Source organism: Sipha flava, unplaced genomic scaffold (genome assembly GCF_003268045.1).
Source record: "Sipha flava isolate LNK unplaced genomic scaffold, YSA_version1 71_pilon_pilon, whole genome shotgun sequence".
Lineage (NCBI taxonomy): Eukaryota > Metazoa > Arthropoda > Insecta > Hemiptera > Aphididae > Sipha > Sipha flava.
In genome coordinates this window covers 2,380,364-2,406,929 of record NW_020273611.1, presented here as the reverse complement: position 1 = coordinate 2,406,929, position 26,566 = coordinate 2,380,364, and the positions used below count along the sequence as shown (strand labels likewise).

General features: G+C 35.7%; 1 protein-coding gene across 2 annotated transcripts; it reads right to left on the bottom strand.

Moving 5' to 3' along the window:
• Nucleotides 1–1,505: 1,505 nt before the first annotated feature.
• On the bottom strand, nt 1,506–24,510 carry LOC112692243 (very-long-chain 3-oxoacyl-CoA reductase). 2 transcript variants are annotated; one of them, XM_025566854.1, is made up of 5 exons: nt 24,268–24,510; nt 22,837–23,086; nt 5,667–6,175; nt 3,178–3,408; nt 1,506–2,424 (listed from the first exon to the last, which is right to left on the bottom strand). In XM_025566854.1, exons 2-5 carry the CDS (start codon nt 23,042–23,044, stop codon nt 2,257–2,259), a joined length of 1,116 nt encoding a protein of 371 aa, XP_025422639.1. In that variant the 5' UTR covers nt 23,045–23,086; nt 24,268–24,510; the 3' UTR covers nt 1,506–2,256. The 2 variants fall into 2 exon arrangements, with proteins under 2 accessions (XP_025422639.1, XP_025422638.1); XM_025566853.1 differs by lacking the exon at nt 24,268–24,510 and having other exon boundaries at nt 22,837–23,450.
• Between the last annotated feature and the right edge of the window lie 2,056 nt (nt 24,511–26,566).

Genomic DNA, 26,566 nt, shown 5'->3' with positions numbered 1-26,566 from the left:
AAATAACTGTACATATTTTGACCAACAACATGGATTAATGCGTGGACGACCAGCGTCTGTAGTGTTAAAAAATAAACCAAATTATTGTCATCGGTCAAAATGCTTACAACATTGGAATGGATACTCGATCGTATTCTACAAACCAATATTATCTAATATTAGTAATTATTTGAGAACGGTGGTTTCCCTCCCGTGAAATTAAAACTAGAAGAAAAAAAGAAAAAAAGAATGTTTGTAAAACTATCACTGAACGCGGAATATCATTATGAATATGTTTACGAATTTGGGTTATTTACGGTCGATCGATAATAATTTATAGAAATCATCGAGAAAAATTGGTGAATTATTTAGAATACAAATAACGGGAATCGAAAATCGAATTTCTTACGCTGTGCCGGTATGAATAATAGGTACGGCCAGGGTACCGTGCAGATTTGGAAACAGATGTCTACAGTGATTCTGCGCACGTATTTTACTATCGCACGACGACTGCACGGTGGCCGGGATGGAGAGCGACGTTCGAGAGTGATAAGTATGGGACACGGCACGGAACTGTAGATACTGGTGTGGAGGATGGATGGTTTTAGAGAAGAAAAAACGGAGGAGCAAATAACTTGATGAAAGACGAAAAAAAACCAAGACCGCGGGAAGAACGAATACGGCGACTGCGCACTGCACTAGTCGACGAAAGATGGGCGAGATAGTACGAGTTCGAGTTGGGTATCTGCACTCAAGGAATACTGTGTCCAATGCCTCAACTGCATGACCTTAAATACGAAAAAAAAGGACAAATAGACGAGGAGAAGAAAGGCGAAGAAAAAAAAAACTAGCGAAAGGAGATAAAATCCCGAGACGGCGTTGTGCAAGAATTGTCGGAATACTACGATACGTGGTGCTACGGAAGGATTGAAGTTAAGTGCTTAAAAACTTTATCATGTAATGCGAAATGAACACGCGTCCGGGCGGAGCCGTCTTCCGGCGACGATGAGTGGTGTAAGATATGGTAAAACGACAACAACCTCCTCGCGCGGTCGTCGGCCGCAGGACGTCGAACATTTCCTGCACCATGAACTACTCTGAAGAACAGGTAATAGAACAATATGAAATTATTAATCAATCCAATAGTTGGACGAACCTCATATATAAAATAAATTAAAACTATATATATATTTATTGAAAGTGCCCTTGCCGCGTTGCCGCGGAAGTCTGCACTCCAATAAATAATTAGGTAGTTATCATGAGGTCCTCTGTGATTCAAATTTAAAACTACAACCGCAAATCTACAATAATATATATATATATATATTTAAACTATATTTATTATTTATATATATTATTTTCATAAGTTAGTTCCCATCGGATTTAAACGCTAAACTAAAACTACAACCATAAATATATATTAATATATAAATTAAAACTATATTTACATACTTATCGAGAGTGCACTTCTAGCGTTGTCGCAGAACACTGCACTCCCATATATAATCTGCATTCACATTAGTACATAGGATTTAAATGCTAAATTAAAACTATGTTTACAAATATTTATTGAGGATGCCCTTGCCGCGTGGTCGCAGAAGTCTGCACTCTAATAAATAATTGTAAATATTAGTTATGATTTTGCAATTTAAACGCTAAAATAAAACTACAACCGTAAACGTACAGTAATATTTAAATTAAAACTATAATTTCTTATTTATTGAGAGTGCACTTGCTGCATTGTCGCGGAAGTCTGCACTCTAATAAATAATTGTAAGAATTTCTCTGTCCTTTAAACGCTTAACTAAAACTACAACCATAAATGTACATTAATATATAAATTAAAACTATATTTATATACTTATCGAGAGTGCATTTCTAGCGTTGACGCAGAACACTGCACTCCCATATATTTTGACTTTGTGTACACGTTAGTACATAGGATTTAAATCCTGAACTAAAACTATAACCGTAAACGTACAATAATATCTAAATTAAAACTATATATGTTTAACGAGAGTGCACTAGCCGCGTTGTCGCGGACATGTCTGCACCCTCGAAAATTTTGGGTGATCCATCTTAACACTGGACTTCAACGCCAAACTTAAAACTAATACCGTAAACGTACACATAGTGTTATTTATAACTATGATTACACACTTATCGAGAGCGCGCTCTCCTAAAATAACCGGGAAACCGTCGGTAAATAGGATTCCATACGGTTTCCGGTAAACTTAAAATCTAATACCACAATCACGGATACCGGTAGCGCCCGATTCAATTGTCGACGGCTGATTCGATTGGGTCCTGTGTCAAAGCGAACGCCTCCTTCTGTTTCTTGGCTTGCGTGCGCAGCACCCTAGCCCGGATGCTCAGCATATTGTTCAGCACCATCCGGGACATCATCGACTTGGATATGCTCTCGGCCAGTGCGATCGCTTTGACCTGCGAAAACGTGTACGTTGCCCGTTATGTAACGTACGCCGAAAAAGACACGCAAAGGTATATGGTGTGCAAGATGCGACACGTCGCAAGAAACCGCTCTCTACGGGTCGCGACGTGTTGCAAAGGCACAACCGTTTTTCGGTTCTACGTGTGTCTTTAGTTTACAAGCCTTAAGGGTCTCGGTATATTTCCCAACTTTCTTTTTTTTCTTCCTACTTTTGTGGTATATGTTTCCGAATATTGTTGTTTAAGTAATTTGAATCTCCTACGCTATAAAAAAAACCAAAATGTTTTCGTACCGAAAAAACCTAAGTCAATGTCATATCGTGTCTGAAAACTTGTAAATAAGCAATGGTTATGTGCGTTCAACAATTATCCAATATCGCGGCAAAACAAAACAAAATAGTAGTCATAAGTTTTTTTTTTTTTTTTACAAGAAAATTTCCATTTATAAGGGCTTTTTATATCATTGAATTATTAATATAAGTAAAAACTATAAAAGTATAATACTCATTAATGAAACGTTATACAACAGGCAGTTGACTATGAATTATTACTATTTTGAACAAATGTTATTTAACAATATTTTGGGCAATTATTGTGAAGCTTACCACATAACTTTGTGATTAAACCAGTATAGTGTTTTTGGAGAAAAAATTACTGTCGGAATGTCCCCCGAAAAAACATCCAAAAATACGCCATTGCCGTACAGTGCGCAGCGCGATAATTTCGTACACAATGAGAAAATCTTACCATCAAGGTGTGCGGCATGTACCCTTGTGTGACCGGCTCCAATCCAGTGGTTTGCAACGCGGACCGGACGAACTTATCTGGGGACGGGACCAGCCACGAAGTGCGGTTGATCTTGCTCATTTTGGTAGCCACGTAACCTGGCATGACGCACTGCACTGTGATGTTGAAACCATTCTTGCCGCTGCCGCCGTACTCGGTGTTCAGTTCGCGGCTAAACTTCTCGACGAATTTCTGAGCGAGTGCAACATGAAATAAACGCTCGATCGATTAGTTTCATGCCGAGGTGACCGACGACAATGATGATGATGATGATAATGATAATGATGATAATCATAACAATAGACAACAATAGATTACCGGTTACCCGCAATGTGTTTAAAAGTTCTCTGATTCTTATGGCATTCAACTTGAATTTATACTAAATCGATGTGCGGAATCGTAGTTTGTTTAGAATCGGTGAAGATAACGCTTTGCGTAAAAAAAAAAAAATACCACTAACGATGATCGGAAATTGAACGCCGAGAATGCACGATAATTATAATAATAATAATAATAATAATAATAATAATAATAATTATACAGCAGGGTTATTAAATTAAAATTATTTGTAGGAAAAATGGGGTCGAGTCTGAAAATTTAAGGTAATGGTTGCGCTATGAGAGCTTATTTGTATAATGTGAGTTTAAATATTATATTAATACTTCGATATTTTCTACATCAAAATATAATGACTGAATTTGTATTAAAAATAATGTTCGACAAAAATTTAGAAGATTTTATATATAATTAGTTGAGTTTTCTTGTTTTTTATAAAAAATTATAGAATACAATTACTAAAGAATAATTTAAAAAATGTGAGGTTCTCGACTGCAATTTAAAATCAATTTAACTGTAAATAAATGTTGAAAATATTTAATGATGTTGATAAATAATTTTGTCATACATTTTAAGAAAGCCGAACACGAGTATAAGTCATGTTAAGTTATAAAAGGTATAAGAGTTGATAAAAAGTACCTGCGCACTATAAACAAAAAGTAACACATACATCGATGGCAAGGAGTGAATACTTTTTACTTTAACCTATATATTAAGATTTTTTAATTTTGTTAAGCAATACATAAAATTATTCCTCAACACAAAAGTTGAAAATATTTTAAAAAATAACTCAATATTACGTTACCATAGATTATTATTAGTTGGTGGGTACCTAAAGTATGCAATGAAATACTGGTTTTCTTTTCGTATATTTCGTATACGTCGATGACATTGTCGCAAACCTTGTCGATGACAAATTTTTACTATTGGCGGAGTAGCGATAAACCTCATAGAATGTTGACCAACATTATCATCGACCATTGTTTGTCCATACAATATTATTTTGTATAGAAAAAAATTTACTCCTTTTGTAATCGTATTAAAGTCGTATTATGGTCGGTCAGAAAATATTATACGATATATTTATTTGCTACTTAAATAATTTATTTCACTAAAGTAATACCTATAGATAAGATTATATTTTAAAGAAAACATTGTATTTGAAAATTTTATTATGTGTATAATACTTATGTATTATACAATGTAACACAATGTCTATATTTTAAAAGTATCAAGTGTCTTTGAATAAAATTTTGAAATTATTAAAATATCGAATGTCGTTCAAATTTGAAATTAAAATGTCTGTAAAAAAACTATGTATTTTAGATATGTTGTCACATTGAAGATCAATCATTGAATAATTAACACTATGTTGTTTCCTCGTTAAAAGACTTGGACGAACTCGAGATATTATTTATTTTTATTTGGTTTTAAAATTACGCGACCAGCAGCGACGTCCTCAAACCACATTTCGACTAAGACCAACGGTTCACAGATCCGGTTTGGACGCATATATTTCTTGTCAGGGTAAATATTTAGTCACATTTTATCAACAACAATGCCGTATCCCGTTCCGTTTCACGACATGGCTCAAGGAAACGGGCGACCAAAACGTAGGAAATCTTAACAATATTACTACTGCTACTACTACTACACTATTACTCAGTGCTGGATTACCCATTAGATGGTATAGGCGCCCGCCTTAGAGCCTCACTCATTTAAGGGGCCCTGTGAAAACGGAAAACTATATTATTTTTTATTTAATAATAGGTACCTGTATTTTATTTACGAATTTACGGGACAAAATTCATTATGAAATATAATATAAATTAAATTGTGGGTGTTGTATGTAGTTATAATAATAAAATTATTTCGAAAAAAATAGAAATAAAATAATAATTAATTAATTTTTCTCGCAAACAAAAAAAATTAATATATACGATTTTATTTATTAATAATATTTGATTATTATTAAAGCCGTTTATTTTAATTATTTGATAGTAATGTTAAAGGTGTATACAAAAAATAATTTTGTAGGGCCCACAAATGTTTAATCCGGCATTGCTACTACTACTATTACTATTAATACTACTATTATCACTGATGTCGTTTACCTTTGTGGCGCCGTATACGGTCAACAGGGGACACGGGATCTCGGAAGTTGAGCTGCCAATGTTGATGACGCAGCCCTTCCGACGATCGGCCATGCCGGGCATCACCAGCCGGCACATGTGTATCATGGACGTGATGTTGCACCGGACCATATCGTCGAATAGTTTCGGTCCCAATCCGGCGGTGGCCTTGTTGCCGTTGTCGCACTGGTCTTCGGCCGCCTTCAGGAAGTACTCCGGGTACGGGTACGACAGGCCCACGTTGTTGACGAGCACGCCCACCTCGAGCCCGTGCAGCTCGCGGCCCACGTGCCCGTACACCAAGCCCGTGTCTTCGTCCGAGAAGTCGGCGCGCACGCACCGCACCTCACGGCCCGGGTACTCTGCGCGGATCTCGTCCGCGGTCGCATCTAGCTTGGACTGGGTCCGGCTGATCAGCACCACGTCCATTCCACGGCCTGCCAGCTGCCTCGCGTATGCCTTGCCCAATCCGTCCGTTGCGCCCGTCACCACTTCAATGAAATACACACACAGATGTTCACTCACGTGCACGCGTACAGGTACATTCGCGGTACGGAGTTCTTACACTTATCTTAGTACATTTATACAAATGACCATGTATAACCAACAAACCCCCTGGCGGGGATGGTTGTGGGACGAGAATAAAACAAACGTAACACGTGGTGCACGGGTGTTCTTACGTCTACTGTTTTCAAGGTATCCGTTTTATCCGAAGCTTCGTCCCGAGGCTTCGGGTTCGTAACAGTGATGGTGTTTTTACAGTGACGGGTTGTCAGCCCGTCGCCAAACCCCCTACCTGGAGGACCGAACTGAGCCAACCGGTCAGGCTGGCTCAGAGCTCGGGGCCCCGGGTTCGCCAAACCCGTAGCGCTAATAACTTAGCACCCCCCTGGGGGGCACTGATTTACTATACACTTATACACTACACTATACAGTACTATTTTCACATAACATTTAACTATTATAACATCTTTGATCTTTTCGCTTTAAAGGAGTTTCAATTCGTATTCCTACCCTGAAGGTAATGAACCCCTAGTTCCAGTTAAATACGAATACAATTCGTACCATTCTCTTGAATACTTAATAACTATATTTTATTTATTTTTCATATACTACTACTCTAATTCATTGGTAGTCATGTGCAACGTTATCCCAGTCCCGGTCTCCGGGGACAATGGCAGCTGTTTGCACGTCAGATCATCGTTGGATGCGGGTGTATCGATGATTGTCGGTGTTTCTGTTTCCATAGGAAATGTGTTTTCTTCGCAGTATGCGGTATTCTCGTCGCCATCGTCATCGTTGTCGAACAAATGCTGTCTTAACGGTCCATTTAAGCCTCGTCGTAGCAACCTTCGGTCAGATGATACTTGTTTTCTGCAAATTGACTGATCTGTTAGGGCCGTAACTATTACCGCCATTCGAGTTATGGAATTTTGGATCAAGGTTTCGACAAACTGCAGTGAAGGCTGTTGCGACAAAAATAAATTGCTGATCAGTACGCCAATCGCCTGCAGACCATTGAATAACTGCATGTCAATGGAGTTTGGTATCACTGCATGGTTGAGTAATTTTTGTTCTTTGGATCCATTGATAGCTGAAGTTTGTGAAGTAGACGTTTTCGTAACAAATGCTAATGTTTCAGAAATAAGCAAAGGGGAAGTTAATGTCGGTGAATTAGATGTAAGCACAGAAATAGTTGATTCGATAGAGGGAGGTATTTCACTGGAATCCTTTACCTCAACAAATGATGCTGTGGAAGTTTCTAGAGTAATGGAGATTGGTGCGATAGAATTTTGAACAGCAGTAGTTGAAATAGTTGAATTTGTAATAAGTGAAGATTCAACGATGGAAATTGCCTCACTAGAAATCGGTACAGGGGAAGTGTGAACTGTAGAAGGAGTTGACGTGGTGGGATTAGAAACGTTCCCACTTGACGTGTTGGAATGTATCATTTTGACTAAAGTCTCAGTAGATGTAGTCTTAGTAGAAGTTTCTTCCGAAGGTCTGTCTGTGAATATTTCTTCAGTAGAAGGTCTAGCAGTAGATACAATCTCAGTAGAAATTTCTTCCAAAGGTCTGTCTATAGATGTTTCTTTGGTAGAAGGTCCAGCAGTAAATGCTATCTCAGTAGAAGTACTTGCGGTAGATGGTCTAGCAGTAGTTGATCCTGTTGTAGAAGTACTTCTAGCAATAGATCTCTGTGTAGGTCGTCTGGAAGATATTGGCACAGTTGGTGGTGGTTGCCAATCTATTAGATCGTCCATTGGAGTACATGAAAACATACACCCGTCGGGCAAATCAGTGAAGCCTGCTCGATCGGTCTTATTGAATGAGTGCGTTGAAACATTTCCGCGGCGACCATTAGCTAACATGTTTAAGCGACGGCGTCGTGAAATCCTTTGACTTCCTTCGTTTTCTTGAAAGGCAGTGTTAGATATAGTGATATGAACGATTTTTGGTGGAGGTAATTGTTGTGATGTTAGGATTCGCTCTTGTTCTCTGTACTGTTGTGATGCTAGGACTCGCTCTTGTTCTCTGTGCTGATGTAATCGAAATTGATGCATTTGATACCGCTCTTGCTGTTCTTGCTGCCGCCGAGACAACGAAGGTGATGGTTGCGTTGGAAGTTCTTCGTTATTTCTCACTTCTTTATTCGCTTGAACATCTTCTAAAAGTTCAAGAACCCTATCGCCCATTTTAGCTACCTCACCAGCCCATTTATAGGCGTCTACCAGCCAGTTCGTTTCCTCGCTTAACATTCGTGTTACATCTTGGACGTTATTACTAATTCTTTCAAGAGTTTGTACCATTTCTAAATAAGCTTTCATCATAGTGGTGATAGTGATTGGCGGTACAACGACAGGGGGATCATCTGCTTCATTTATATTGTTCGCGGTTTCTTCCGTCCTATTCGCCGTTTCCTCAATATAGTCTGACATGGATGTGGCGGTTAATTTTGCATCGTTAGTGTTAGAGTTTAACATCATACTCCAAATCGAGTCCAATAATCTTTGTAGTTCACGTAACATCTCTTTTTGCTTTTCTATTATGTCTGGATCGACTGATGCCGAAGGCACTGAAATTGGTACATCTGAAATTGATACATCTGAAGCTGGTGCATCTGAATTTGATGCATTTGAAGAACCTGTTGCTGTCACTTGGTCGACTGGTGCAGGTATATGTCCTGGTGGATGCATGGTTTTTCGCACTGCACTTAACATCCTCTTGACTCCATTAAATAATTCAATGTGGACCAATGACAACGCTTTAACCATCGTTGTAACCGATCGCGAAACGACCGCTTGTCCATAATCTTCACGTGACCTGTTTGAATTGTTTTCTGTTGAACCAACCACATCACCAAAGGGTCTTAATGGTTCAACAACTGCAACTGGACTACCACAGCGTTCCGTATCCTTTGAAATGGTCTTAACAATATGAGATATTGTTTCATTCATAAATTCAGATGCCATTATTTCAATGCTTGGTATTGACCCATTCATTGATACTCCTCCCGAAAACGTAGTCGTGGGGGCTATAATCGCTGATGTATTGGCAATCATAGACTCTGTATTATTAGATTCTTCAGCTATATCATCGACGTTCATTGCAACAGTTAAATTGGGTACTTTTCCACAGGTGTTTTGATCAAAATGGTCACTATTACCACCGTCATTATTACTTTGTGATGTTCCACACTCATTGTCTAATGAAGTCATTCGCTCCTTGATAAGTTCATCTGATTCTTCATTAGAAGGTTGTAATTTACTATCCCGTATACGCTGCCGTAACTGTTGCCGCCGCTGTAATCGATTTCGCCTCTCCTGTTGCCAAAATTGTTTTCTATGATAAATCCGCAGCGCCTTGGGCATTTGCCAAAATTCATCTACCAATTTATTAACCCGGATTCTCAAGTGATTTCGCTCTATATTATAATCCGGGTCCATTCCATCATCGGTTTGATTGGCTTCATAAAATGTATCATCGTAATTATATGGTTGCCATACTATCTCGTAGTAATTGCTTAATTGAAACTCATTTTCACAGTTTTTATCCCTAGAGTTGACAAAAATGCGAAGTTTAGTATCGATATCACCATCCGAGAGTAATGGTTGTTTATTGCCGTTATTGCTTGGTGGAGACTCATTTTTATCTTTTCCATCATAAGGGCGGATTATGATGTGAAATTGAATTTCATTAATGTCCATAGATTCTGATGGTTGGAGCTGTTCTACTATTTTTTCAAAGTTCAGTGAATCCGCCGCTGGCGGTTTCGATGTGTTTTGACCGGTTAAATGCTGTAGTAACTGTATAAATAATTTTTGAATATCTGGTGGTTGCAGTTGTGTTTTCGATTGCTCTTCTCCGACAAAATCTTGTTTCTGTGCTTTTTTAAAATGGTTTCGTCTTTCTTTTCGTCTTTTTTGTCGATGCATTTTTTGTTGTCGAACCCATTCTCGCCACTGTTGATTATTTTTACTAGAACGACCGTGTTTTGATAAACGAATTTGCTCAATACAATCATTTTTAGAATCACTATTTTCAATTTCCATCGATTGTTCACCCAGAAGAACGAGTTCCAACTCATTAAACGGTAACTTATCTACAACCTCTCTTGAAATTCGTACAATATCATCAGTCGGAATCCACTTACTATTTTCGCAATTAGAACTTTTCAGCGTCCTTATTACATCATCATTTATTATTTCATCGGGATTCCAATTTTTCCAAATATCGATTTTAAAATGAGAACTACGCATTACCTCAAGATACTTTAGTGGTCGAACAATACACCAAGAAATGTCGTTGACCGATTTTGATTCCGAGCTGAGAAGGGCCATTGGCTCTTTCATTATCCCGTTTTCTAATAACAATGATGCATTACTTTCACATTGCGTACAGCTAGGTTTAGTCTGTGCTGACGATAATTTTTCAATAACATCAGAAGTTGGTAATCTACTTCCATGATACCGGACAAGCATTCTGTGGACGACTCTTTGATATTTTTTCGTCTCGATTCCTAATCTTGAGCAGTCAATGTCTTGTCCGTCGGTTAAACCTTCTCCCGCCTCAATCATATTAACGGCCGAATGTATCAGAATATGTGGTTCTGGTTGTTCTATATCCGAAAAATCCCACTACGTCCTGCGGTTGTTGTTGCCCGACTTTACCAGATTCTTCATTCTTCAACGATGAAAAACCCGCGGAACCTACATTGGCACCGACAGTAAGTTGTCGTAGATTCTCGCACGATGATAATGGACGTTGGGGATTACAAATTTACAGAATGACGTAACGAACCGGTGGACGTTATCTGTTTCACACGCACAAAATCGTGAAATTGAGCCCACTCCCGAGCATCCGGCGCTAGTCCGGTAGCGGTTGTTGCGCTCGCCGTTGACGATAATATTGACTACGGCAAACCGTCAGTCGGTATATTTATATTGGTTATACTATATTTATACTTCTTCTGATGCGAGTGGCGACGTACTACACTTGGAATATGTTCTTCTTGTTTGGCTTTACCGTCACCAGAATCATCAATGTCACAAATTAGAATTACGTTTTTTTCACTTAATGGCTCAAAATTACTCTCTTAGTCTACTACGCCCTATATCAATCAACGTTTAGCGAAAAACATTCTATTTGTATGTAATAATAAATCGAACATACAACTAACTTTACAATAAATGACCAACAACTGATTTTACGGCGCACATAAAGTACCTCAAACGAATGTACAAAAGCAATTATGTACGGTAAAGGTGACTTCTCTAGTCAGCCGCCTAAAAATTGGTACGTGATTCACCGAAATGTCGTCCGTTTTACCAAACACCTTGGACTGCCGGTCGGCAGTAAAAATACAACATTATGTCATACTTATCCACGCGCACGGATTAGTTATACGTGTAAATAAGTTAACGGTGAAAAATAAAAAAAACACTAAAGACTGGTTTTACCGAAAGCGCCGCAGTCGACGTAGCCGACTACTCGGTAGAAATTATTATTTATAATACCAACGCGGTATATACCGCGTACGAGTTTTAGTTTGAGAAATTTCAATGATTGTATTTTTTCGTAAAGCGCGACGTCACAATGTTCAAAAAAAAAAAAAAAAAAAGACAAAAATAAGTATACGTCCGTAAGGCGTTCGATATTAGTACGACACGATATTGTTTTGTTCAGCGGAACGACCGTACGAACGCGACGCGATTGTAAACGATATCGACCGGTTAGGTTTATATCGTTTAAATTAAATTTTAATTTTTTGTTCGTTTACTCGCATAACAGTTACGCGTCAATTGGTGATCGGAAAAATAAATAATAATTACCGATCGTTTCGGCACGCGTTCGTAAAAATGTCATCAACAACAACAGCAATAACGTAAAATGTTAATATACGACCGTGTGTTTTGGCGGCGGCATCAGTGCGGAGCCTCGCTGGTCGCCGGTGGCCGAACAGGAACCGCGCACGAAGACGGCGTGCAGTGCCGGGCGTCCGTCGCGTCGTCGGCTGGTCGTCGGGAAAACCGTGGCGGCGTCCGGATCGACGGTGGGCGGCGTGCTGTGCGCGTGCAATGACGCCGTAGCCGGAGTCTCGAGAAACGGGGCGGGCGGGGAACGAGCTGAACGCTGACCGTGTTCGTACGGCCCTAGTAGAGCGAGGCGAAAGACTGGGATATGCTGACGGCACGGGACTCGGCTACGAACTACCCAAAGCACGGCGCGAATCGAGCAAAACACCCTTGGCAACAGGCCTGCTGCAGCGGTGCGGTGCCGTCGTGGTCGCCGCGTCGCTAGCGCTTCCCCGGGACGGTGGACGCGTCGCGTGACTTTCTGCGCACCCGGCCGCGGACCAGCCGCTTAGCTGTGGGAGGACACGACGAACGGTGCGCGAACGGAAAAAACACGACGAACCGACCAAATATACGGAGAGGGGGGAGGAAGGATACGAGAGGACACCGATTTTATGAGCGCTCCGTTTTCTCCTCACCGGTCCCACAACGTAACTTCATGTGACCACGAAACTCAACTATTTACACGAGTCATAAACACTATCGGAGTAACCGAAGTTAATCATATTCGCTCGACGACGTTGTTACTATTACAATTATTATTATTTATAATGAACAAGTCTAGAGTTTATGATCAATGTGTACCACTCATTTGATCGAGTTGAATAAGTGATAAATAATGTTTAGCTCGAGCTGTTCAGATTTTGAATTTTAAAACTGTTGCACGATCGTTATTGTGAACAACGCAATCCCAAACGTGTCATTTAACGATATATTTTTATGACGTTAAAATATGCACTAGAAAAATGGTCAAATATGTATAAAATATTTAAAAATATTAATATACTTATTATTTATAATTATTGATTAGTCTTATTTTTATTAAAAATTGATAAATATTAGAGGTATTACCTCACTAGATTTTGAATTTTATCGAAATCGTAAAATAACTTCACTATTATCGACAGTCACCCGTCCGAACTACGATTATCGGGAATCCATTAGTTTCGCATGAACGTTTTATAATTACATCAAGCGATACGGTTGATACCAGCCATCGTATCTTCTAAGAATTTAGTTATTTTTCCAACTCGAAAATCATAATGATCTAAAGTTGTATATTACAGATATGTGCATTCGATTGAATTTATATTTTATTTTTGCGATCGGTTAAAATTTGTATAATTTTTATAACTTTTAAATTTCAATCAATGTCCAAATATGTAAAATAAGCACAAAAAAAAAGCTGCAAATAAGCCCTTTCAAAAATTCGCACATTCAAATTGTCTACATGTGAACAGCACACGACACTTGACATTGTGGTATGAAATTTTGAACATTGTCACGCTAATTAATGTCACGACGTCAGTGTTATCGTGTGAACTAGCCTTAACAAAAGTATGCAAATGCTATAATTCCGAATCCTAGATTTAACATTACTGTACATATGTTATATTACGGTGATATCATTTTTGATAGCTGTACTAAAACATACGTGTACGCAGTGTCGGTCTGGGCCACCCGGGTATCCGATAATCGTCGGGGGGCCCTGAAGTTTATTCTTAAAATAGGGACCCAACCGAGAGCGGATCCACAGTTAGAGAACTGTGGGTCAGGTTGTTTCAAGAGACTACTTGTTAGAGCCTGAAAGTGGATTATAAATGTATTCTTTGTAACAAAAGAACAATATTTTTTTGATTCACATCTTATAATAAAAAATTATATATTATTAATAATAATCGATTCATTAATTTTATGTATATTGTATACTTGTCTCTTTTTTTTCTTTTTAAAAGTGTATTATTATAATATCTATTCAAAATATTTTGTAAATATAAAAACTGTACTCATTACCTCATAGAGGTGTCAGAACTTAAAAAATTCTTTAAAAAAAAGAATTAAAAAAATATGATTATATAATATTGGTTTTTTAAGTTAATTCATAATTATCATCGTAAAAATTTATCTTATTTTATGGAATCTTACATGAAGTCTGACATAAAGATTTTACTATATAATTAAACCAGTGGCACCATTTGTGGAAACAGGGACATTTTTGTTAAGTTTTAACTTTAACTTATAATCGGCATACTTAAAAAATATAAAAAGTCTTCTACAAGCCGATTTTGACAACAAATATTAACTGTCGGTCCTAAATTAGCCTCTGGGCTCAAAACAACCATGCTAACACGAAAAATGATAGTAATTATTTTCACGAATTAAATTAAAATTATGATATTCTTATATTTTTTTTATATATATATTTACCTTTGTTAATAAACATTACAGCAATACAATTAGGTTAGTTAAGCATAAAATATAATTATCTTATTCTTAAAATATTGTTGACGTGATTTAATAGAACTAGATATAATTCTATTAAGTGGGACACACTGCATAACCGGCCGGGACACCGGGACAATTTGCAAGCCTAGTTAAATTATTTCAAATCGAGAGACAACAAATTACCAAAATATAGTAAAAATAATTTCATACATACATTAATCCATACTAAATAAATTGGAGTTTAATAACTTTATCTCTTAATATAAATCTGTAAAACATTCTTGGCAATAAAATAATGATTTAATATAAATATACATAAATCAATAGGTTCCTATTTTTAGTATTAAAGAAATTACTCGCTTATATTATTGTACTTATGTTATTTTGTGGTTAAATATTTCACTAGATTAATATTTATTTAATTATAAGTAGGCATAGGGACTTAAAGCTCTATAAAATACACAATTATGCATGCAAATATGCTTCTAAAATCATTAAAATATGCATTATAATATGCATTTATATGCATTAAAAAAAAAAAAAGACCATATAGTACACAAAATAAAACGTGTCCATCAGATGTAAATGTATCTTTAAACTCCGAAACATAACTTTGTAGGCGGCTACTCGTAGACTGTTGTACTTTCGACATTACACAATGTTACAAAATATACTCGTACGACGTTTCATGTATGATAATAATAATCGACTGAACTGAACACTAAACAAATAATCTATTATTCTATATCGACTATTATATTTATCGACTATTTATATATATTTATTATATATACAGTGAAACCTCTGAATAGCGGACACTCTCGGTCACCAAAATGCTATCCATTATTCAGAGGTGTTCGTTATTCAGAGGGGATACTTTTGAAATTTATTTATATAACAATGTAGTATGTTTGTGTGTATAATTTTATTACTTATTATTTATTGTAAATCATTACATTTTTATATTTTTACAAATTATTATTAATTATTATTATTTAAGGTATATTTTTACAATCTAAATCAAAATTATGTACATACATGTATTTTTAAATTATTTTTGTTTGAAAAAATCGGTCAGTTTTGTTTGTTTATTATTACAACGTTTCTGTGCAATCTCATTAGTAATATCATTCGCTAATATTATAGCAGAAGTAAAAATAGAACTGCTTTTTACCTCTATTGACGAAATAAAATGACTTTACATAAAATGCTCTTTACAAATACAAAATAAAGATTGACAATGTGTATGGAAAAACCCGATAAACCTACTAAATTTTCAAGAATATAATTTCTTTTGATTTTATTTTGAATAGGATAAATTTGTTTAGTATATTGAACAAATATGCATTTAGAACCAACAAAATGATCCAATAATACTAAAAATGCTCTAAAAATGAAAAAACGTCGAAATATGCAAAAAAAATGCAAATTAAAATGTGTAGCTTTGAAACTCTCGTTACATGAATCGAATTATATTCTTAGAAAGCATTGTGTATGATCAACCAAAAAATATGCACCATTAAAATCCGGGCCCTAGTAATTACATTATTACGAGAATACATATAAATTTAAATACTTATTATTTTTAAATAAAGATTAAAATAATGTCCGTTATTCGGAGAGTCCGCTATTCGGAGGTTTTCCCATTGAAAAGAAGTGAACATTTCCCCGTTCCCCAAAAAACGTCCGCTATTGGGAGGTGTCTGTTAGTGAAGATTTCACTGTATATACTCGTATTTATATCCTGTCGATATTCAGCGGGTTATACGGTCGATACGGGTTTATATTATTATTTATACTTACATAAAAATTATAACGAGATATGAGTTTGTAGGTAGCATATTACTGGAAGTATTAAGTCCTCTTGGTACATTTTTTTTCGATCGGTTGATATATATATATATATATATATATATACACACACGTTTAAATTTACAAGTAAGTAAAACTATTAAATACATGCGTATGTAGTATGGGTACATATTTGCATTGTGTATTTCATATGAATAATTAATGACCTGTCTATTAGTAGTGTACTGGAGCGGTATCTATGGTATTGTTATCTGGTCAATAGATCGTGGTCTTCAACCAGTATATATATAGTATATATATATATATATAGTTTTAAATTTTAAATTTGAATATTTTGTCAAAATATGCAAAATAATCATAAAATTTTTTAAAATATGCACTCTCCTAAAAAATCTATTAAATATGCAAAAATATGCAAATTCAAATTTTAAATCTGATATCATAGTACTGAGAAACATATTTACTTCGCACTCTACTATATTTAACAATAATTAAAAAAGTTTGCAAATGCTAGAAGTCCCTAAGCCTAGTTATAAGACTCAAAATATTAAAACGATGTTATTTTTATACAATGGTTACATTGAAAATACCTCGGATGTATTAAATTGTAGATCTTTACGTTCAAAATTTTCCGATAACTTCGACATTTTTATACCTAAATGTAGGTATAATTATAACTAAAATGTTGCTTGAGAATAAATTTGAATTGTACATTAGTTTGCTTTCAAATAACCTTTTAAGTTTTTAATATACGTATACAATTATACCGGTTTGAAATACTGAATACGTTATATAATATTATAATTTGAATAAAAAATAAAAATAACTAGGAAATAATTATTTAAATAGAACACAAGACTTGATTATTTTAAATAATAATAATTAAAATAATTCACCCCGGAATATAAAAACTCTTCTACATTTTTTTTATACATTTTGTGTAAAAATCTACTCATAAAAATAAAATGTAATTATCATAATAGCATATTTTTTACTGGTAATTGCATGGTAGGTAATTGACAATTAAATTTTAATAAAATACAAGTGAAATTGGTTAAAATATATTTCATATGACAGCTTGTTATTGGATCTAAATGTTTTTTCAGAAATAAAAATATGACCATGATAACTTTTGTGTCTTATCAAATAAAATTAAACAAAACAGATATAAATGCTATAATTATTTTCGTCGTATTGTAACTAACACAAAATCACGAACGAATAGGTATATAACCCATTTGGGTAAAAAATAAGAAGTGTTAGACTCGGACATTCTATCATAATATTACATACGGTAATATATTAAATTTCATTAGCAATATTAAACGTTTTTGATTAACCTATCATTGATTCTTAACCCGGAGTACGCGAAAAAAAAATGGGTAATGACGGGAAGATGTTGAATTTGGTGTATTTAAAACTGTCCGCTTTGGAACTATGCAACAAATATATATTTTTAAAAATAAAACACAAATAGTAATTGAACTTTCGACTTATTTTATAAATTGAAGAATACTATAATATATATGAGTTAATATATATTAGAATGTTTAATTCATAATATAATTGGTAATGGTTACGATGTGCGAGGGCTTTGTCCGGTCAGATGACGTGGGATCGCTCATTTTAGATATGTTCAAGTATACTCATACGAGACAGTGCCAGGTTATGGGCCTAACCAGTCCCATAGAGTCCGGTGCAGAAATGTACGAGGCCACATATATATTTATTTTATTTACTTCGTTGTTCTATAATTTTATAAATTTTATGATCTTTGGTAGCGTCTTGATTTTCGTCAATAATAACAATAAACCGGAATTGGTAAACTGAGTTCCAAATAATTGGGTGAATATTTAGGCTAAGTAAATTGAGTCCCGACTAATAATGTACTACAGTAATAATATATCACTATAATAAACAATATTAAATTATAAACTAAGTAGAATGTTTAATAGTCGTCAGCCAAATATTTATAATTTTATTGATGTACTTAAAGATATAAAAATAAATACATATATAAAAATACATTGCGAAGAGGAAATTAAAATGTAAAAAAATGGCAATAGAAAAAGAATTATTTTTGTGACAAGAAATGATTAAATATGAAAATAAACATTTTTCACGACTTGAATTTGTTAAAATCATATCATATACATTTTTACATTGTAGAAAAAAAATAGTAGTTAATTTATAGTAAATAGTAAGTTTTTTATTGTTGTTGTTGAATATTCTTTAAAGATTTAAAACTATATTTAAAACTTTACAATGCCAAAATTTCCAAGTTCAAAATTAGCATTACTTAAAATAAATGGATTAGACCATCTAACGAATTAGGTCAGGATTTTAAATCCTTAAATAATGATTCAGTTTTTTGAAAATAATTTATTAATTGAAAAAAAAAATATTCAGAAATTATTAATAAAAACAAAAGCCAACTAATGTTAAAATAAATTTCTAAGATACACCAAGGTGAGAACGTTGACTTCAAGTGTTCTTCTATTCTACATTTTTCCGTAAAAATATCGAGTTTTAAGTATGTACCCATAACAAACATTGATGTGAAACGAAGTTTATTTGCGTACAAATAGATACATTCTTACGAGCCGTTAAAATTTAACGTAGACAAATATGCAACATATTTGTTTTATATAGTTTCGTTATTATTTTTCCAATAACGATTGAATTTTATATTTTTTTCATCACAATCATAAAATATAATGTAAATAATATTTTAGTTTATTGATATTATAATTTTTTCATCATTTTATACATTTTCAATAAGAAATTAATAGCTATTATAATCAAAAATAATTTTCCATATTTTGTGCTTTTTAAGTGCATATTTTATAGTTCAAAACATTATAAAATCTATATAAAAAATGTAATATTAAAAAACGATATAAATCTGGTTTTTTATTATTAAAAATTATAATACAAAATCAAATATTATATTCCTATGTAATATTGTTGGATTGTTAATGAAGTCTCTTAATATTTGAATATTACGCATTGTATTGTATTGTACATTGATTATGAATTATAATATCCGGTACCGGTATGATATTATTCGACCTGAGTAGTACGTTGACCCATACCGATCAACAACACAATGTGTTGTTTAGATCATTTTAAGTGACTATTCTATATTCATAAAATGTTGACATTTGACACTGATAATTCAATTTATTGCATGATAATTAAATCAAAAAACAAACTGGTTGCACTTAGTACAGAATAATAAAACATCAAACATTTGTTTTGAATAATTAAATATTTTCAAATGTATAAATTATTTATTAGTCATTATTAAATAATTATACAAAAAATATTAATAAAAATATGAAATGAAAATAAAAGTTAAAAATATTTACACTTCAATAATAATCCAGGAATAACTTTTATTTTTATATCTCATATTTTATTTACATAATTATTAATTATTATTTTTATCATGATATTCCATAAAGTATTTACATATTTATCAATGCTTTATTATTATTTCAAGAGTATTAATTATTAAAAATTGTATTTTTGATTACATTTTTTACTTTATTTATTTATCTTTATTGTTAATACAATTAAATAAATATGCATAACTATTAATATACATACAGATATTCATTTAAATAAATAGTTTAATAATAATTTAATTGAATGTAATTATAAATATACATACATATATATAATATGTTACATATATTTGAATAGGGTTTCGATTTATAAATCAGTTTCTAACAACCTGGATTACGTTAACATTTATTTTATAACTCTAACCTAACAATGTGATTGATGTAAATCGTGAAAAACCATAATGCATTCAAACCAGTTGAATAGTCAATCAAAAAAAAAAATATTAATGCTTGTTTCCTATTTTGTTGATAATATGGTACACATTAAACTGTATATATGTTAATGCGATTTATTTGAGAATATGAACTTTATCCAAACATATAATTCCTTTTTTTATGTCTTCCCTCACCAGATCGTAAAATGTATGAGATATGTTTAATGGACGAAACTGATCCTCCTACGATTTGCTGTTCAGATTTGCTTGTTTATTTTGTACGCTCGGGATTTACATACAAACACTACCATGCACAACCCATTCAGAACCGTTTTAAAAAGGGTTGCCATACGTTCCGTAAAACCAGGATTGTCACCGATTTTGGACATCATATCCCGGTGTCCCAAAAAATATTTTCGATACGTCCATATGTCCCGGCTTAGACGTTTAGAGGAAATGTAGTATTGTTTAATTTTAATTTCTACCATTTTAATTCGTAATTCGTAATCGATTAAAAATATGAAATAAAAATATAATTTTAAATTTACACATATAAATATTTAACATATTTTGTTTTACAAAAATATTTTTAAGTATTATATTGCCGGTCATTAATGGTCCTCTTCAGTGGCATATACATAACTTTTGTCTTTCTATCATTATTTTTCTTTTACGTTTCTAACGCCTTACACTAAGAACATTATTTTATAACATTAAAAAAAAGGCCTAGGGGGAGATCTGACCCTCACATCCCCCTTTGTATACGCCACTGTTCTCTTAGTTGTATAAAAGTATATTACTCAATAACAGCCATAGAAAATAAGAACTTGGATGTTGTCACGTCGATACATGCGACAACGAATTTCTACGTAAATTTAAATAAAATTATGTCATTCTTCTCACCCCGGCAATAACCAAAATAATTTATAGCTGTAACTATTTAGAAATTATAAAAACTGAAAATGTATAATAGCACTTGAATATAAATGTAAGTTAATTTTGTTTTATTTAATTTACTAATATTTTATGAAGAAAAATTGTTTAGAAATAATATATTAATATCAATAATCTCTAATGGGTAATCGAGTATTTCTAATCAATCCGGATCTTAAGGGACCCTTTTAAATTTTCTTAAACTTGCGACGGTCCTGAATATAATTATACATCCCATTTGGGAACAATTGATCAGTGAAATCTGAATAAATACCTACATTATTTAATTAATAAAATGTCTTATAACTTAATAATAATACTTAATATAAATGTACACAACTTTTATTGGTAATACATTTTAAAAACTGTAATTTTACAACAAACATAATGTATATATAATACATATTTGTTAAACACGTATTCACTTTTTACCGGCATGATTTCAATAAAAGTTCGAAAAATAATACCCATACCAAAGTGCAACTGTTAAACTGAAACCGAATTTATTTCGTTTTCATTTCGAATATCATAACAAAATAAATATATTTTTGTACCAAACTATAAAAAAGAAAAAAAACTAATCGACCATCTTTGGCCGTTACAAACAAAATCTGCTTGTTGTCCACCACAAAAATTAGTTTTGAAAAAAAAAAAACAAACATAGTTTTATGTTCTAATTGTCGCATTCGTGATTTGAACCTTAGCATTTATTATGCGGGTATATTACATTAATTTCACAGCGCATTTTTAGAATTTATTTGACTGTTGTATTTATCATCGCCGTACAAGTCTACGAAATAGTATTAGCGACGACGACGGTGCGTTTAATAAATAAGACAAAACTGCTTACATTAACACTATGGTATATTTGACGAGTAAAAACTGGACGACATTTCAATGCGAACACATCGCGAAAGACATAATATTACGACTAAAATTATGTATTTATACTACACAGCCGTACACTACTGCTAACGTGTACAACCCGTAAAACCGTTCATACCCGTGCACCACGTTTCGTGTATATTTGTACAACATAATGTACATACGTAGTACACACAAACCGTACGTGTATATACGTATTCCATGATGTTATGTTTTATAACCATCCGTGTCGTATTGGAGGAATTTAGCGACTAGCGTTTATGTTTTCGAAGGAGTCGCGCAACAGGACGATAACAGTGCAACGCTCGTAACGGACGTAACTGTAGGAACATTGGTTCATGAATGCAATAAAAGGATAATTCTAATTTCAAGCCATATCCGAGACGTTCGTCCTAGATGACATTCTTTGCGTACGAGTCCTGCGGGACGTGTAAACACTGTTCGTAAGCGAGACACGGAGCAGCAAATGTTTGTTATTCACTGCGTTGCCAAGGTTGTTTAAAAGTCGTTTGGATAACGAAATCACGAACATTAACCGCTCTACAGCACGAGGGGAACGAAAGTGCGGGGTCGAATAGAACATTAATGCACGATAACAATTAAACGTACAAATCGATCGGGTCGAAACAAGCTAATTGATCGCGCAACGTTAACAATACACGTTTTAAATTGATCTCTACCGTTCTTTTTAACATGTAAATAAAATCGAAACAGATAACGGGAGACAACGGGATCGGATTCGATCGGAGCAACTGCTATTATTCCACGGCGTGCGATTGTTATGACCATTACCACTATTGTTACACGTCACGACAGGATTTCTCTACAGTTACGTCGTGTTACGAATACGCAATGGAAAAACATTTTTCCGACGGGCACGCCCGCTGTGCTATCGCGCTCTAGAAGAGGATAAAGATAAACAACGTATTGTACGTACCGGCCCATTTGCCGCACTTGGCAAAGTCAACGGATCCGCGGCAAAGGGCTGACGGGCCCAGTACGTGCCGGTAAATGAACTGCATGGCGGCGCGGGTGAAGCGGAGCACGACGATGGCGACCAGCAGGAGGCCGAGCTTTTCAAGCACGCTGTTGGTGGACGCGGCCGAAGCGGCGGTGGACGTCGCGGATGCAGCTGGAGACGACATGGTTGCTGTTGCTGCGACGGGAACGGGACCGGTGTCGGGGAACTGCGGGGAAAAAAAATACTAAAGGCTGTGTGAGTTGTAGTAGTGCTGTTGCTACTGGTGGTCGGAGACGACTGTCGGTCGCGGTTCGAAGCTAAAACGGTTGGAGGCGCGCGAGGAATGTGCGACAACGCAGCGAAACGTAAGAACGCGGTGCGACGTTTCGTGCACTAATAATAAAATTTGTATCGAGTAACAGTGTCGGCGGCGGCGTCGGTAGCGGGAGGAGCGGCCGCGACGAGTAGAGGTGGGGAAGGAAAACGCTGACCACTGCGACTTAATTTATGCGTTCGCAACGTGTACCGGTGTGCGTACGTGCGCGCGAACGAGTCGTGACGTCCCGGGCGGAGACGTTTGCGCGCACGCGAAAAATTCGATTTTCCAATACCGGTTCCGCGTGGCGCGAACTGAGAAAACGTTGTCCGACGCACGCGGATATCGGTCGTTCGAAATAGGTTGTCCATAATTTTTTATATGATTTTTTTTTTTTTTATTTCCCTCCGCGGTCGTTTCCGCGTTTCATCGTTTTTTTTCCCCTCTCATCTTCTTCGAACCCCCTCTGCGCGCCGGCTAATTCCTGTTCTACCGGTACCGGACTGCTGCTGCTGACCTACAAGTTCAATATCTGTACCGCGCCAAACTCGTTCCAAACTGACGTTCGATTACATTATTATTTTTTTAAATTTTTTTTTCCTCTTCTCGTCGTGCACGCGGAAACGAATGCGACGTCGACGCCGCCGTCCAACGGTACGAGTTGGATCTACGTACGAATCGTACGCGAACTGCGAGCAGACAACGAGAACGATATCGTTCGCGAACGAATGTAATGATGATACAGAGGCGTCATTTAGGCGGGACAACTCGTGCGTATGGCCACGTTCTATTCTGAAAATAACGTATTTCATGGAGCCTTTGACGTGTTGTTAATGAGAAAAATGACACGTGTACTATACGGATGGTTGTGTACTCATTATTGTACGAATCATTAAATTTTTTGACTCGTTTGATGTCCCCCTCCCCCACGTCAATCGGCATTTCGGTTGAATGAGCCGCCGAGTCGGCGATTCAATAAGAGCGTGCCGAGAGAAAATACTGTAATCGTAATAATAACAATAATAATAATAACAATAATTCGATTGAAAATATCGCATTACATTTTACGTATCGAGTATACGAGTACTTACCTACGTAAAACCGAGTTTTTCGCTCTCCGGATGATTTAGTTTCAATCGCGGATCATTGACGTTGACTGCGCACTGTGTTCGCGTAACCGTCCGCGTACTTGGCGTCAAAAGATTAGAGCGGCGAATCAAAACGTATGTGCACTACGTGTGTGTACTTACGATTTACCGCTGCTCTGTTCAAATTAATAGCACTATAATGCTGAAGTTATGCGTTGTGATACGCTCTTATCGACGGAAATGTGTGTGTGTGTGTGTGTGTGTGTGTGTGATAGCGAGTACGACACGCCGGTAAGACTTGAAACGTGTTTTCGGGTGATAACAGGAACGGCTGATAACGGCGGTAGTCGAGAGCACTTGGGCTGCCGGGATCGATACGACGCGGACCGACGCGCTCTCTCGCAGCAGGGCCGGCGACTGTCTTTCTTTTACGAAACGAGTGACACGGCAACACTCGCGCGCGCAAACGTTTTTGACGACACACCGTTTGAAAACAACGGCGTCGGTCGACCCGTGTTATTACGACGTGAAAACACTAACAGGGCCGGATTATAGTCCCAAGAACTTTAGGCCGTTTCGCCCGAAATGATTTCATTTTTTTTAACCAAATTAAGTAATCTGTAATAAATATCAATCAAAATAATTATAGTATACTGTGGCATGGTTACAATTAATTGATCAAACAGTACTTTATATTTGTTAACCAACGATTATTTAATACGTTTTATTGATAATACAGAGAAATCATATTTAACTCCGATTCCATTATACATTTTTTCGTCGTACGCAGTGTCGAAAAATTATTTTACTCATTATTTGATGCCTTAATAAAAAAAAAAAAACAAAATCAGATGCACATTGTGACCCTTTTCGACTTGCGACTCGGGGCTATAGGCCCTCCCTTGGTGCATCCCTGAACTAAAGAATGTCAGTGAGATCCTCGTCCCGTCGAGATCCGGGACAACGGTCGGACAAGAGGGGCGCTACCGAATGCAGCTGGTGCGGTGCGCACGTCGCGTGTGAACGCAGCCGGACCGAGTTACGATAAAACAACACGTACACCCATCGTTCGTAACACCAGTAATGTAGTGGCAGACGTTGCATAATTATATTATTTACTTATAATATAATCAAACAACGGCCGTTGATGATGAGGGGAGAGGGAGAAAAACATATAAATTAATTATGACCGTAATAATGCGCGGATTGATATTCGACGCGTTCGCGTTCAATGGACGCTCAGGATCGACGGACGGACGCGGTACGTATTTGCTAACCTTTTTGGCCTTTGGTCGTCGCTACACGCACGGCGATAAGACGTCGTTGTGATGATGACCACCCGACGAACAAGGGCTTCGTAAACACGTCGCACGGATCGGTAAAATATAATACGATCGTTCTACGGCGAAGAATCTCGTAAACATTATCCGGCTCATCCGTTGATATACGTGTGCGATAATTCACGACGTCGCAGGACACCGTGTTCCGTGTTTTCCGTTGTTGAGTCGTGGTTTGGCCAGAGTCCGTCGTGGACTGGTTCGACCGTATCGTAAGCAGTTCGCGGACCTTGGATCGAAAATGAAACGCATAACAATAATTACAATAAAGGACGACGCGACGTGTTAAAAACGTTTAAATTATCGTGTGTCCGAGAAAGAGAGAGTGAGAGAGTGAGAGAGAGGAAGTGAGCGCGCTTTATTATGACGAGTTTTTAGTGGAAGTTAAGCCGTTGGATACGGAATAAGCAGTTTACTAGTTATAAAAAAAATAAATATTGTTACGTCGGGGGCGTTGAGAGGTTTAATACGCGCACGTGCACGCGTATCGCGGAACAACGCGTCGTCGTCAATCCGACGTTACGTCTTACTGTCGTTTTATTTTAGCTGCTTTCCAGCCGCTGGATTCAATTGCTTTTTTTCACCATCAGTTATGTGCGCGCATAATTTCTTCGGCGTATATGAGACACTTTTCGTCTGCTGTGTTTCGTCAAAAAAATTTTTTCACCTCACGCGGTACGCTCATTTGTTGCAAAACGGCAGTAATCGATGAAAATGTTTAACGTTAAACTAACATAAAACAAACGTAATAAACGTAAAATAAAAATGAACGTTAAATCATATTGTTTTACTCTGTTGATACCCAATCACAATATTCAAAATGTGCGTATATTTATTTTGGATTTGTAGTGTTGAATATTAACAGCCATCGTATTTTATTTTGCAATTAGTAGCCGAAATTAATATTTATTTGCCATTGTATGAAATCCACGTAGTATTGGTTTTATGAAAAGTACATTTGCCTA

Bases quoted from the DNA above. Each gene is read 5' to 3' on its own strand.
- LOC112692243 (XM_025566854.1), bottom strand. From the start codon at position 23,044: ATGTCGTCTCCAGCTGCATCCGCGACGTCCACCGCCGCTTCGGCCGCG. The intron at 6,176-22,836 runs GTACGTACAATA...ATTTCATTGAAG, and splicing joins CAAGTGCGGCAAATGGGCCG to TGGTGACGGGCGCAACGGAC. The intron at 3,409-5,666 runs GTAAACGACATC...GCACTCGCTCAG, and splicing joins CCGTATACGGCGCCACAAAG to AAATTCGTCGAGAAGTTTAG.